This window comes from Ambystoma mexicanum, chromosome 7q (assembly GCF_040938575.1).
Source record: "Ambystoma mexicanum isolate Mex_15411 chromosome 7q, UKY_AmexF1_1, whole genome shotgun sequence".
Taxonomy (NCBI): Eukaryota; Metazoa; Chordata; class Amphibia; order Caudata; family Ambystomatidae; genus Ambystoma; species Ambystoma mexicanum.
In genome coordinates, this window is record NC_090941.1 from 1,006,527,615 (window position 1) to 1,006,542,429 (window position 14,815).

General features: G+C 43.4%; 1 protein-coding gene across 1 annotated transcript in view; it reads left to right on the forward strand.

Moving 5' to 3' along the window:
* Positions 1–14,815, forward strand: part of SLCO2B1 (solute carrier organic anion transporter family member 2B1) — a 770,532-nt gene that overhangs the window by 366,885 nt on the left and 388,832 nt on the right. The window contains exon 5 of the mRNA XM_069640200.1: positions 8,058–8,220. Within this exon, the coding sequence (XP_069496301.1) occupies positions 8,058–8,220 (163 nt within the window). The remainder of the gene's footprint in view (positions 1–8,057; positions 8,221–14,815) is intronic.

Here is a 14,815-nt window from a genome sequence, read left to right on the forward strand (position 1 = left end):
AACTGTGGGCAGAAAAATCACAAGAATTATGGTATCATTTATAAAATTTTCACATGTCCGCTCTATGAATGATCCATCTTTTTCTAAACAATATTCTGGCTACAAAGGGGTGTGGTTTCCTCTCAGCACAAGGTAGAAATACTGGTTTATCCAGTTCTGCCAAGCCAGCTTGCTCTCACAGGCAGTGCCCCTCCCCTTTCCTCAGGAGGAAGCCACTTTTTACGACCATTTACGACTCCTGCCAATAAAACCTTTGCCTGAGTCAGGAGAGGCTCATTGTTCAAGAGGAAGCCATTTATGATCCTCTCAATAAACCCTCTGCCTGGGTGAAGGGAGTTGCATTGTTCACTCTCCTGCAGAGCACAGGTAATTCAATTATCAGATAGATGGCATATCCTTAGTGTGAGCAGCAAAAGGGCAGCTAGGCCTGGGAACACAGCTGTGACTCAAGTTTCACTCCTGATGGGGGTAGTTGCCAGGCAAATTGGAATCTCTTTAAGCTGTCATTTCTGTTCCCCAGTTTCTGCATTCAAATAAAACTAAACATTTTCACATATGCAGCTAGAAGGCTGATTCTAAGTTTAAAACTATGACATTTAAACAGTTACAAAGGCATGTGACACCAAACATAGGTCACTCATTTAATCTAAACATTTTCGATTTTAGTGTCTTTAAATCCAGTGCAACTTAAACTGCTGACTCCATAGCTCAGCCAGTTTTGTTATAAGCATTGTTCTGGGCTCTTCATTTCCCAGATTTTGTAGGCACACAAAACTCCATTCTACCAAATGTCTGCTGGTGTTCAGTGAATATTTTGCACATATTGCAATGTTTGAAATAGGCACTTTGGCTTGCCTTCAGAGAAACACAGGGTGGTTTTAAACTGCCGGCTTTTGGATAGTGGTGAGTACTGGTACTGCACCAATTTTTGGGATTTAAGAAAATGAATTCCCCACAATTCTAGGTTGCATTTGGCAATCAGCATTGCCATTCCCAATGGTTTCAGACTACTGTGCGGGTAGTCCAATGGTGGTTTTAAAGCGCTTTGAAGCTAACCGGCGCTACTGTTTTTCCTTTGGCAACCCATTTCCCTCATGGCAACCCGGCCTTTCATTCTCGCACTGGTGGGTGGCAAGTGAGGCAACCATTTTGGTGCGCGCACAAACTGCGCAGCTTTCCTGGATTTCGGCGCACATGTGGGTTTTCCGCCATCTTGAATTTTCTAAGCCCACAGCACCAAATGTTGTGGCATGATAGCTTAAACGTGGGTCAGGACACCCAACAACTTGGGGCTAGCTAGCATTTTGATTGTAGCACCTGAGCTTTTATCTGGGGCTACTACCAAAAGACCTGGGGCATAGCCCCCTTATCCTCCCCCGTAGCAATGCCACTGGCCTTGGGGCATGATGACAGCACACCGGGCTGCATCTTGAATTACTGAACTCAAACAATTTTAATTATGCTCTTCAATGCAGACAGCAACATAAGGAATTCGTTATTGAGCTAAAAAAGCAGCAAGAATCCTTCGCTTGCTTTGGGGGAATGGGGCAGTGATAAGTACAGAGGTGTTATCCGGGGGTGCAATCTCATTCCAAAGAAACACAGCTGCCCTGTTTAGAAGATGCCTATAAACAAGTAACAAACTCGCTTTTGCATGTGTTGCTAACCTGAGCTTTGCAAGTTCGAATCCCGGGAGGACCAACTCAGCAAGTAATCATTACGAGTGGTCAAGGTCCGGACGGCTTGGCTGCCTGCTAATGAAATTTAGCACCCTCGATCACCACTTTCAGAAAGAGCCTAAAATATACCCACACATAACCCTGCCCTCCACCTCCAAAGCTAACACATGTCTATCCTAATCTTTCTATCCTATCCTGAAAATTATTTGTCACATCTTTTTCACCTCCCACCTTATTTAACTTTGAACCTTGTAAGGCTCTCACAGATACTCTAGGTAGGGCCGGAGCTGAACAAAAATTTGAATAAAATAAAATAAATACTCTCCACTACCCTCTACTCTCCTAACTCCTCTCCACCCACTAACATTTACCACGTTTTCACCCTCCCATCTATGCTTCTCGCCCTCACTCATTTATTCTCCTACACTTTCACTTACCCTCACTTACGCTGCACAGTAATCAGCCAAAAGAATAGGTAATAATAACAGACAAGCATTGTTCAAACCAAAAGTGAGAGAGAGGGAGAAGCTTCAGAAGACAAAATAGTTTGCGCTCTGACTTATACTTCATTGTCATAAAAATTCAAATGACGTATAAGGAGAAATTGGAAGATTTTGAACATAGTCATATGGGATCTATGTGAAATGGTTTAACTAAAACATCTTTAACAAAACAAAAATATTGAAAAAATACAGTTTTTGAAAAAAGTAAGAGGGGGTCCTACCCTAAATCCCCCGTTTTGCTTTGATTATAAGCCGACACAAACCCTTACCCCACCCATATATATTTTTAATACAAAATGTGGTGTTTTTTCTGCATTTTCTGTTCATTATAAATGTTATTTGTTGACATTTATACATTATTATCACTAGATACCGGTCAAATGTTATTAAGCAATTTGTGTTTAAAAAAAAAAAAACACTAACATCTGCGGTAGGGTCCGTAGGAATAAACTAACTACTCCAAATCCAACAGTAGGGCCTATGACAATTACAACAGCAGGGGGCCTCCTAAAATAACGGGACATTATTATCCATGTGGCACTTGTACCATGGGTGGACAATCGCTGAAAATAAATTAGGTAGATTTGGGTTTATGGAAGCTATGCATAATTAATGATTTTTCCAATTGTCTTTCCAAAATGTTGATCTATCTAATAGCCTGCCTTTGTAGGTTGAGGTAGGTAGGTAGGTAGGTACGACTAAAAGACCAGTTAAAATGATAGGGCATAAGAGTTGTATTGACAACAAGAATTCAGACAGACCCGATAGTTAAACATTTTCTAGAAGCAGGAGACAAATCAGAATGTTTTAAACAAGTGAAGGGAACCAGTGCAGGAAAGAGTAAACTCGCACTTGAAACATTAGAATAACACATGATATTTGGATTACAGTGTGACAGGATGGTGTTAAATGAAAAAGTCCAATGGCAAAGACTTAAAACATGAGGCGATACCACAGGTCTTATAGATGATATATTTATAAATGTGAATGTTTGTGATCTGGAAAACGTTGTGTGATGGGCAGCAATAACACATTAACGCCTTTATAGGAAGTCATGAATAATATACAACAATAACATAACATTGTAATGCTGGAGAGGCGGCAGTTCCCTGGTCAGTGAAAAATAAATATGATATCCCACGCTGCCCGGTCAATGCTGGTGCCTGGTGGGGGGCAGCACATTTTTGTTTAACAACCCACTCCCGTGGTGGCGAGGGGAGGTAATCACTGATTGATATGACAGACCACGGGACTATCTCCTCTCTCTCTCTCTCTCTCTCTCTCTCTCTCTCTCTCTCTCTCTCTCTCTCTCTCTCTCTCTCTCTCACACACACACACACACACACACACACACACACACACACACACACACACACACACACACACACACACACACACACACACACACACACACACACACACACACACACACACACACACACACACACACACACACACACACACACACACACACACACACACACACACACACACACACACACACACACACACACACACACACACACACGTGACATCAGTGCCTCCTGTAGACCCTGTTGGCAGAGGTGGCCTGGAGTGGGTACAGGAATCGGTCAATGTGATTCCCTTGATCTCAACTCTGTCCCTTAAAATGCCAAGTGCCCCAGGACCAGAGGTTCCATAGTGCCACTTCATCCAACCCTAGGTTACACGTAACCAATACCTGTTTGTTTGTTTATGGTTAGGCTTGGAACTTGTACTGTGTGCCAATATGGTGAAATCAGTCTGGCAGGTGAAACAGCATTTCCACAACACTGCCTAGCTGCCTTCTATTGTGCGACCCCACAACTTTGTACCACTCCTATTACTGCTGCTCCAGGCAGATGTCTGGGTCTTCCTAGTGACATGGCACGCTTTGGTGATGACCTGTGTGCTCAGTGCATAAAGACAATGGGCCTCATTACGAGCATGGCGGTAGACGTGCCTGTATGGCAGGTACGGCTACCACCATGTTCGCTACTGGCACCACCTCCCGTGATTGGGCAATAACCGGCCCATTACGAGATGAAGTGGCCAGTAATTACCCATTCGTGGGTGGCGGTATAGCCGGGCTCCCGATCCCCATTCTGCCCCATAGGGCACAATAGGGGTCAGGAGCATGGATGCACCGGCACCATTGAGAACGGTGCCGGTGCAATCACGAGTTTCCTTCGCGGGTGCCGCACAGCCCGCCAGGTCAGACCTAGCGGGCTGTCAGCGACCTGCGAGGGAAACTTGGAATAAGGCGCTACGATATGGACGGTGCTGGTGCCATACCGGCACCATCCATACTGTACCGCCAGGCTCGTAATGCGGCCCAATGGGTTTCGTTATTAGTTCAGCAGTGCGGGAGACAAGTGGCAGCAATTGCGGTAAAAGGTTGACAGTAAATTGTCCACTTTCCAATTAATGGAATTTCTTGCCCGGTGCAAAGTGGGTTTTCACTGGTGCAAAGTGACTTTGCACTGCCAACACACATGCTGATTCATGGAACAGTGCAAAGTGTCTTTTTACAGTGCAAAGTGACTTTGAACGGCAAAAACACATTTTGCACGGTTCCAAGTGACTTTGCGCCGCTAAAAACTGACTTTGCATTGCCAACACAAACCCTGATTCATGGAACTGTGCACAGTGTATTTATGCAGTGCAAAGTCAGTGCAAAGTCATTTTTGCAGTACTGCAAAAATGACTTTTGGGCCCGATTCATGGACTTTTTGCACAGCTCAAAGTGACTTTGCACTGCAGAAAAGTGACTTTTCACAGCCGACACAAACCCTGATTCATGGAACTGTGCACAGTGTATTTATGCAGTGCAAAGTCAGTGCATAGTCATTTTTGCAGTACTGCAAAAATGACTTTGGGCCCGATTCGTGGACTTTTTGCATGGCTCAAAGTGACTTTGCACTGCAGAAAAGTGACTTTGCATTGCCAACACAAAGTCTGATTCACGGAACTGTGCAAAGTGTATTTTTGCAGGGCAAAGTCAGTGCAAAGTCAGTGGATGCAGCTTTTCTTCTTAACAGTCCTGAAACGGAGTGAGACGCCAATATATCTTGATAGCATTGTTTCTTCACATATAAAATTTGCATTTTATTTTTCATTTGCAAAAGCACTGGTTATGCATTGACTCAGTGTGAAAACCTGTCTTTCTTGTGCAACGTATTCAAATCTGGATGCACATTAGAAGAATACGGACTACTGAGCGCCCAGCATTGCATTTGTTTCGGACTACGGTCTGAGACTGCTTGAGTTTATTTGAATGAAACGCAAATGTAATGTATATAACTGCAAAACAGAAACTACTGGGCAGTTAAATAGAAGTTCTTAAATCCAAATGTTAATTCATATCTCCCATTAGCTTTTTATAAAGGCTGGTGCCATTCATGATGAGGTTAGACCGATAGAACTCTCTACAAGGAGAAACAACATTACTGCACATTTGCTGACAAATATTTTTATCTACTGAGAAATCACTAATGACATATTGCAATTATTTTATTTTTTTGTAAGCGGAGTGGGCCTGATGTTCATGTAAAGTAACAGATACTGAAGGATTAAAAATGCAACAACATAGTTGCTATGATTTAACCTTCATCCCTCTACTGAAATGAATCAATAATACACTATATGCGTGCCTGTCGCAGAAGTTTAATATAACCTTATGCACTAAATATGATTTCATCCCAACATTGGTTACATTACAGTAAGCTGACTCCTCTGACCCCAGTGTTGTATTTTTCCCAAAAATTGAGTTGGTCTACAAGATACAAACAAAATCCAATAGGTTGCGCAAATCAATCAGTCAGGTTTTTTGTACTGGGATATGATATGATGGGTTATTTATAACGCGCTTCAGAGGTTTCTATGCGCGGACCCGGGGATCGAACCTGTGTTGCTCGTGTCACTGAGCACGTTGCCTCTGACCTATCCTCCCCAGACCCGGATGTCTCTAAATAGTAACGATGAAGTGCACATAATGCACGATCATGACAAGTGTTACTTTAAAACTCCGTCCCAAGTGGGTTTGTCAACATACATTGACATTCGGGTGAGTACTTTTGTCATCTAAAGCAAAATAAAACACTAAGAGTCGCTCCCACACTTCAACATCATCCTCCACCCACGTCATGCATTATACTGTCATGGGGCCCCACCTTACCTGTGGACTCTCTGGTTCCAGGAACTCCTGTTTCCCCCTGCCCCTTCCCCCTTGCCCTCCCAGCATTGCAATACCCACCATGGAAAGGGAGATGGGACTACATGTAGTTCCCTTCTCCCTAGCTCCTTGTCAGACATTTTGTTTAGTCATGTTTGTAAATTGAGGTACGCAAACCTTGCCATTTGTCCACTTAAATGAAGCTATTAGCACCCCAGAAAGCATGCCAGGGTGCTAATAGCTATAAACCCCTCGGTTTTGTGACATTACTGGGCAACTAATGGTGCCGGACTCACATTAAGGCCATCACTTCGCTCGGACCTTGAACTCGTCTCAAGCCATTTCCTGCCCATCCTTGTCCGGGTTTATTGTTTAATAAAAATATAAGTTGTTCAAGTTAAAAGAAATTGAATGCACTAACCACAATGCAAAATTTTGATTTAAATTTCATGAACATTAGTTATATTTTGGAATGTTTTATCAGTTGCAAAAGTGCACAATTTTGGTGCATACATTACCTTATTAGCAGAATAGTTAAGGTTACATCCATTTTCATTGTTGATCTCAAATGTTAATATCTTGCCAACCTTGTCGTGCCTCAACTAATCTTTACTAAATCCAGCCATCTACGCGAAATGAAACTTTGTCTGGACAATTGCTTGAGCCATTCTGATGTCCACTTGTGATCAAGTGATTGTTATTGCCTCCCTTTTATATTTTGATTGCTTCCCAGTAACAGAAAAATGGCTGGACCAATCAACTCCAAACTTGGCAGGCAATGGAATACCTGAGGGGAACTGCGAGCTTTTTGCTGTTTGGTGGAAATCAAAGATGTCCTCGCCAATGAGCTTATGAGTTTTAAATACATCACAAACAGTATCATGTTTTTGTGGTGGTTATTCTCAAGGATATGAGCCTCCAGACATTGTAATAATGGTACTACAGTTTGACTATTGCAGAAGTGCCAAATACCAGTACCCAGTGTCTGCAACCTTTGATTCTCAAGATGTTTTGAACTACAAAGTGCTACCAGTAGCCGCAGCCAGCACAAACTATAGTGAGGGCTCGTAGGTGTCCTAACCCAAAAAGTCTGGGGGAGCCGCAGGCTGCGTACCCAGACTGAAAAATAGGCTGTGCCGGTTTTCAGCTGATTTCCTACGGTTGGGCGAATCAGTGCAATGTGTAAATGCAATAACACAATACATTCCCACCAAAGATCGGTATGACATCTTAAATCTTAAAACGGTGGAATAACCACAAACACTGGCAGTAGTTTAGAGCTCTGCAATTCCATCCCACTGGCAGTAGTACAGGATAAGGGTACCTACACCATTAATACCCAGTTTAGTGGTAATGGGGGTGAACTGATCATTTTCTAGAGGTGGTATTTCTTCCGAAATAAGGGCTTATGTGTGTGCCCCTTCTCAGGAGCATCAAACAAAGTATCACACATTGTGCCTGTGCATCATTTGCACGTGGAATACACGAGAGGGGTGGAGTGGTGGATAAACACCAGGGCACATGTGTCCACCCTGTGAAGGGTTCACTCTAAAGGGCTGCAATATGGGTGCCGACTATTCTCAGCATATGCTTATGCTACGGTTCCAAAACCAGCTCACGGGGAGGTTTGTTAAGGAACATGTCTAGACATTTAGATGCATGCTTATCTGCTTGTATAACCATGTGCAATTTCCCTTACAGATCGGAAATGTGGCGCTCATAGTCTTCGTCAGCTATTTTGGGAGCCGTGTCCATCGGCCTCGCGTGATTGGCTGTGGAGCTCTGCTTGTTTGCATTGCTGGATTTGTCATGTCTCTGCCTCACTTTATGGTGGGACCCTATGAATATGACCAGTCCATCGCCAGTAAGTAGTTTCTCTCCACATTTAGTTGTTGAAATCGTCACAGCTCTGGCTTTTGTCACAAAGTATGTTTGTCCCCGTAAATGTATTTGCAGCCTGGAAAATGCCCCAATAGGTTGGCCTCAAATTGCACCTTATTCAGAAGGAGAAAAAAAATGTGTGACCATTGTCAATGGAAAACCTGTAATTGCTGATTAAAGGTAAAGGAGAGCGTGAACTCTTAGTAACATCCACTTTGCACGTGTGATGTAATGTAAAGTGGTCTTATATAGAGCCCTTCTGCCAATAATGTTGGCCACGGTGCATATGATATGATATGGCATTTATAACGTGCCTATGTTTCGAGGCGCGGCGAGGCAAGGGAGGGGGAACAGAGGGAAGACAGACAGCGATCTTACTAGGCCAGGTGTCATTCCGATTGCGCAAGTGCATGGGCAGGGGACAGAGGAGAAGGGCAAGGGGATAGGGGGAGGGTAAAGTGCAGTGCATGGGAGAAGGGAAAGTGCAGTACATGGGATAGCAGAATAAATAAGATAAATAAACGGCAGGATGGTGGCAAGTGCAGGGTAAGAGCAGACATAAGTGCTGGTTGGGGACTGTAGGGATACAGAATATAGTCCCCATGTGCGGGGTTGCCAGGGAGGCAGTGCAGGTGTGCAAATGGTGGGGCCTGGGCCCAAGGTCACAAAGGGTGGCCATGTAGCCAGTGCAGTTTTAGCCAGGAATTCAGCAGGGGAGAGGGGGGGAGAAAGCAGAAGCAAAGAGGAAGGTTTTGAGGTGCTTACGGAACCAGAGATAGTTCTCCTCAAGTTTCAGGGAGGCAGGAAGGCTGTTCCAGAGGGAGGCCCCAGCCGAGGCGAGAGGGAGTTGGAGGCAGATGAGCGAAGAGCTCGAGAAGGAAGATATTTGGGAAGAGAGAGTTGAAGGTATTGCAGCCCCAGAAGGCCTTGTGGGCAATGCAGAGGGTTTTGAACTTAATCCTTGCAGCCACTGGGAGCCAGGGTGGAGATTTCAGTCCTGGAGAGATACGATCCCTGGGCTTGAGGCCAAGGACAAGTCTTGCAGTCCTGTTCTGGATAAGTTGCAGCGGGCGGAGAGTAGAGGGAGGCAGATTTAGATAGTGGCTCTGTAAGAAAGGAGGGCAGGGTGTGTTGCTCAGATAGCAGGAAGGCAGATGCAGAAACCTATGGTGTTGATTGATGCAGGTCGTAAGTACCAGTTACCTGTGTGTCGATATGAAAATCTGTGTTGTTTGTGATTGGTACCGACCACGCAGGTTAACCCCCCCAAATTGTGTATTGCAAAAATTAACAACACGGTTGTTGATAAAAGAGGGATAGGGTTTGAATCTGTTCAGTGCACAAGATCTAGGAGGTCGTCCAAGAAGTGTGGGTGGTGTAAAGATGCAGGATTTTAGTAGTGAAGAGTTAGTAGGGGGATGCGAAGGATGGAGGAGGGGGGTGAAGGTATTGTCACTTCCTGGCTCTTGGTGCACGGTATGCACAATGGATGTGTCTGGAGTACTGCTAAAGGCAGGCAAAATTCAAAAGAGTAACATGTTCACATACACATGCAATAAACAAAAGCAAAGGCACTTTCCTTATAGCAATGTGTAAAATAAATCCCTGGAGAAAAGAAAAAAAAACAGATTCACATCACTTTTTATTTTTCAGTTTCCTCTGTTAAGTTGAACTTCCAAGGATTTGTTCCTCCTTATTTGCTTTCAGTTTGGAAATCTTATTAATTTTAGTGAACAAAAGGCAGTGGCTGCAAATTCATCAATGTGCATATCAGATTATTTGTGACTGACACACTGATTCATGTGTGGGTGGTCGCAGCTGCAATTTGCTGCTGCTCCAGTTTGCGCAAGCAAATCGTTTTCTTTGTCAATTGGTCCTAAAGTGTCCCAAAGTTTGCAATTTGTTTTCCTTTCAAATGAAAACTGTCGTGTCCTGCAGCCTAATTTAATTATTTTGGGCTTCATAGACATGTTGGGTCTGATTTACAAAGGGTTTTGTTCAATGGGAAAACCCCATTGAAAAACGTCTTGTAAATCAGGCCCGTGGACTTTTAGACACTGCAGAGGTACTCTAGATGCCAGTGGCATAGGAGTAAACGGGCTAAAAACATGATCACCAGAAATTCTCATTCTGTGCATCCAAGTGCCATTATTGTGCTCTATGTGGCTGGTTTGTACTCTGGGCTTCACTGAGGAAATTGCAGAAAAGTGTAGATTTCTAAATCTAGGCCTATTGTTGGCCAAACGTCTCATTTCGAAGGGCTGAACACACCACCGACCCCCGCTGGTAGAAAAATGGCTACAGGATGTAATGTGGGCTAAGCACATCGAGGGGATTTGTGGGACCCTTGTCCACACAAGGAGCAGGCCCAAAGACATTTGGTTGGACCTTCGCCAATCCCTTAAAGATAATGAGGAGGCCACACAAACACCTAGTGGCGACAGTGGGAGTGATCAGTCACTGTTTAGCAGATAACCTGACCTGAAACTTTATTGTTTAGTGTATGCGAAATGTGCCATTTTCCAACACATTTGTTCTTGTGTTGTCACCAAGGAAACTTAAATAACAATTTTAAAATATATTCAGTGAAAAAACTTTGTTAAAGGGACATTAGGGTTAAGGTGAACTAATAAAAACCAATGGAATTCAGTGAAATAACTTTGTTAAAGGGATGTTATGGTTAAGTTGCACTAATAAAAACCTATGAAATTTAATGAAAAAACGTAATGTCACCTTTCATGTCCTGGGTGTTAGTCTTAGCAGTGCACGGTGGTGGCACGAGTTATGGTTGCTTAGCTTACCCTAAGTGGCATATTTCTGTGGTTTTTCGGTTTTACCTATAACCATAACGTGCCTTTAACAACGGTTTTTAATTGAATTCATAGGTTTTTATTAGTGCAACTTAACCATAACATCCCTTTAAAAGGTTTTTCACTGAATTTCCTAGGTTTTTATTTTTGCAACTTAACCATGACGTCCCTCTAACAACATTTTTTTCAGTGAATGTCATGGATTTTTACCAGTGCACCCTAATTTGCTGCAACATCCTAATATCATACTTTTCCGACAGTCTCACGTGACCATGCGGGTGCTTGTAGCATTATGACGTGTTTATGAATGCGTCCACAGTTTGTGAATGGGTCCGTGCTTTGCAAACAGTTCGAAACTGCATTTTATGCTAATCTAGGAAGCTTGAAGATGAACATTTACCCTTGCAAAGCTCCTACACTTTTTCTTACTCATTATCCATTAACAATCTAGGAAACAGAACATACTTGGAACAATATTAGCAAAACTTCTATTTATCTTCAAAATTGGCATCAGTTATTGCCATCCCTCCTACCTAGGAGCCACCACCACCAGTTGGAGGGCAAAGACAACAGAAGAAGCGCAATAATTCAGAAAACAATGAAGAGGAGTGGGAAGATGAGGTTGAGGAAATGCCTACCTCTAGTACCCAGAGAGAATCATGGGTGTAGCAGTTCTTTACCACTGTGTGGCATGTACCAAAGGCTAAGGTTACTAAAGTGAAATGTACTTAGTGGAACTACTCAGTCATGGACGACCTGGGCAGTACTCCAACAGGCCCACCTCCACGCGCCACCACACCAAATCCGACCACCGGGATGCTCTCAGAAAGGCTTGTAAGTGATTTCAATCCGGCACACACCCAAGTCAATGCCTAGCGTGTAATGCACAACGGAAATCCTTATTTATTTTTGTCTAAAAATTATTTTATTCTGAACGATGTACCACACATATCACGCCCCTCTCCTGGAATCCCCCGGCCCCCGATCACACTGAACCAGGAATCAGGCGGGTTTGCAAAGTTAAAATATTTATTTATGTATTCACAATGTAATCATACTATGTTTTCCTGGGTACACAATAATCACCAATGGGGTGATGTAACGATGAATAATCTCTTTAATACACAAGGAGTAATAATGAGCAAAACAATTTAGCACAGAAATAATACTTTTGTGTGTGGGGGTAGATCAAATAGCACTGTGGTTAAAGGTTCTCCCTGCACACCCCTCATCCCCCCAATAGGCAATGTAGAGAGATAGGAGGAGAGAGCAAGGCGTTCAGGAATGGCAGCATTCAAACAAAATCACAATCCCACTTTCCCCCAGCAAACACAAGAGAAAACAGAATGGACTGTGAAGATGTTTGAATGGCTTTTAAAGATATGTTGAGAATGGATTTGGCAAAAACACAAAATATGGTTTAAATCGCTGAAATTGTAAAATTCTTATGGGAGCCGCTTTGGATAGTTGCACACAAACACTAGCAATGTTTTAATACCAAGAAACAATTTGGAATCTTAAAATGAAGGTCGGGAGCAATTATAAACTGTTTTACACGAGTAAAAATTTCCCAAAAATGAAATTCGCGGCAAACTTTTCACTGAACGATAATCCCTATAATGGGATAATTGCAAGGATTTAGGATGCGTTATTAGATGTGATTTAAAGCTGTCAATCGTATCTACAAGCAGAAGTTGACATTTCATTTCTAGCACAAGAACTGAGGAAGATATGGACTTTTTAGTGGAGGTCGTTTTTTCGAGATAGGTGCAAGAATGGGAAAATGGGGATGTGCTTTTAAAAGGACAAAAAGGATTTCTTACACTAGAGGATGACTATGAATAAACAGATACCACACAAGAACACACTCACTTTATCAGGGAGACTGCCTGCAGTGATCTCGCCTTCTTTAGGTGAAAAATATCAGCACAAAGATAGTTCTAGCAATAAAAGCACAGGAGGAAGATAGGAGGGATAGGATAGAGAGTTCAGGCAGTTCAGAAGTACTCCTAACAATGCAGGTTTTGAATACAAGATAGGATGGATTTAAGATAGGGATTGGACTAAGCAAGGGACATATGCTAGTGACAGTTCTATCTATAGATACTCACTAGATATGTTTCAAATGGAACTGTCAGGATTCTAGTCAGGGATTCTGGTCAGGAATTCTGGTCAAGGATTCTGATCAGGACAGACTGCTGGGCGCATTGGATTTTGGCAGTGTCAAGGCACTCTGGACACCACACGGCACAGGACTGGATCTGATCTGCAATGCACTCTGGTCACAGCACTGCCCAGGACTGGGTTGGGTCTGCCCTTTTTGGTTCTGATGATAATTATTCCAGCAGGCAAGCAGTACAATACAGCCCGGCTGTAGTTTAGTTCCTCTTAGGTTTGTAGGGTTGGTTTGGTTCTGGAAATTTAAGGCCTAGCTGAAAATGGTTCAGCTATGTAATAGGCCTTTCTGCGTGCCAAGTTTCTGGAGTCTGGAGCAAGGAATATGGAGAGTTATGCAGCAGGGTGCTCCGCCAGCATTCGGATAGTGGGTGAAACTGTCTGTTTTTCTGAGTGCTGAGCTGTCTCTATTAATGCTTATGATACAGGGGGTGTGTGTGCTGGTTTAGCCTAAGCTCGTTCCTTTGACAGGGATTGGTCAGGATCTCCTCTCAGCCTTGATAGGAGGAGAAAACCATGTGTCATCTTTATGGTGTGGATTTATGAGGCTTGGAGTCCACCCCTAGCATCTTGAACACAAAATCTACTTTTGATACAATACATATTTCCACATGTACAACCTCTATAACAACCACATATACAGATTCCATATTTTGTACGGCAGCTACTCCTCCAAACCCCGTAGCAGTAAGATCTTGTGTCTGCTTTTTCCAGAAGTTAGCCCTTTTCATAAAGAACACAATGTTCCATTTATCAGCAAAGATTTTTGGATTTCCTTTAGCAGAGCACTGCTTTTCCTTCTGCACTCCATCTTCACATGTTGTGGAGCCCAGTGACATATTTCAGGAGTGAGATTTCTAATCCACCACTGACAAAATGCATGGTAGATTGGGCAGCCATCTTTTTGTGCTTTTCAGAGCACGATTTTCAGAGGTTTGGCACGCACAAGGGTGTTGCGGCCATTTTGATGTTTCTAACACCATCAGAACACAGTGATGCCGCATGGCAGAGCAAAAGTGGGTCAAGACATCGCACAGAGCTCCCCCTGCCCACTTGAGTTTGACCGCTCATCAAGGGAAGTCGGGAGTTTGGGATGTTCTTTCTTTCTTTGGTCAAGGTGGAGAAAGTTGTCTGCTTCTCCCATCAGTGCTGGATAGACATGTTCTCCTTGACTGTTCTGGGTGGGAGTATGGAGCAATACTCCGGGCCCCTTGGGTCTTTCCTCCCCGTCCCCGAGTGGTCCTCCCTGGTGCTTAGAATCCTTGGTTTCAGTACTATGAGACAGAACAGATCATGGTTATGGAATTTTCCCTAGTGGGGCAGATGCATACATTTGACATACAATTTACGATATTCCCCGCCTGTATTTCCTAATGATTTTAGCAGGTGGAATGGTTTTAACAGTTGGATCTAGTGATCTGGAATGTTCCGGTTGGCTCCTCTATTTGCCGCAAAGTATGCCTGGTATGGCAAGACTTCAGCTGGTTGATGTGGACCCACTTGTCTTCCCCTTCTGCCAAACTGCCCTTGGGGATGCAGATTTTGTAGGCAACTGGTGAGATTCTGTCTACAAGTTCAAAAGGACCCCGCCAA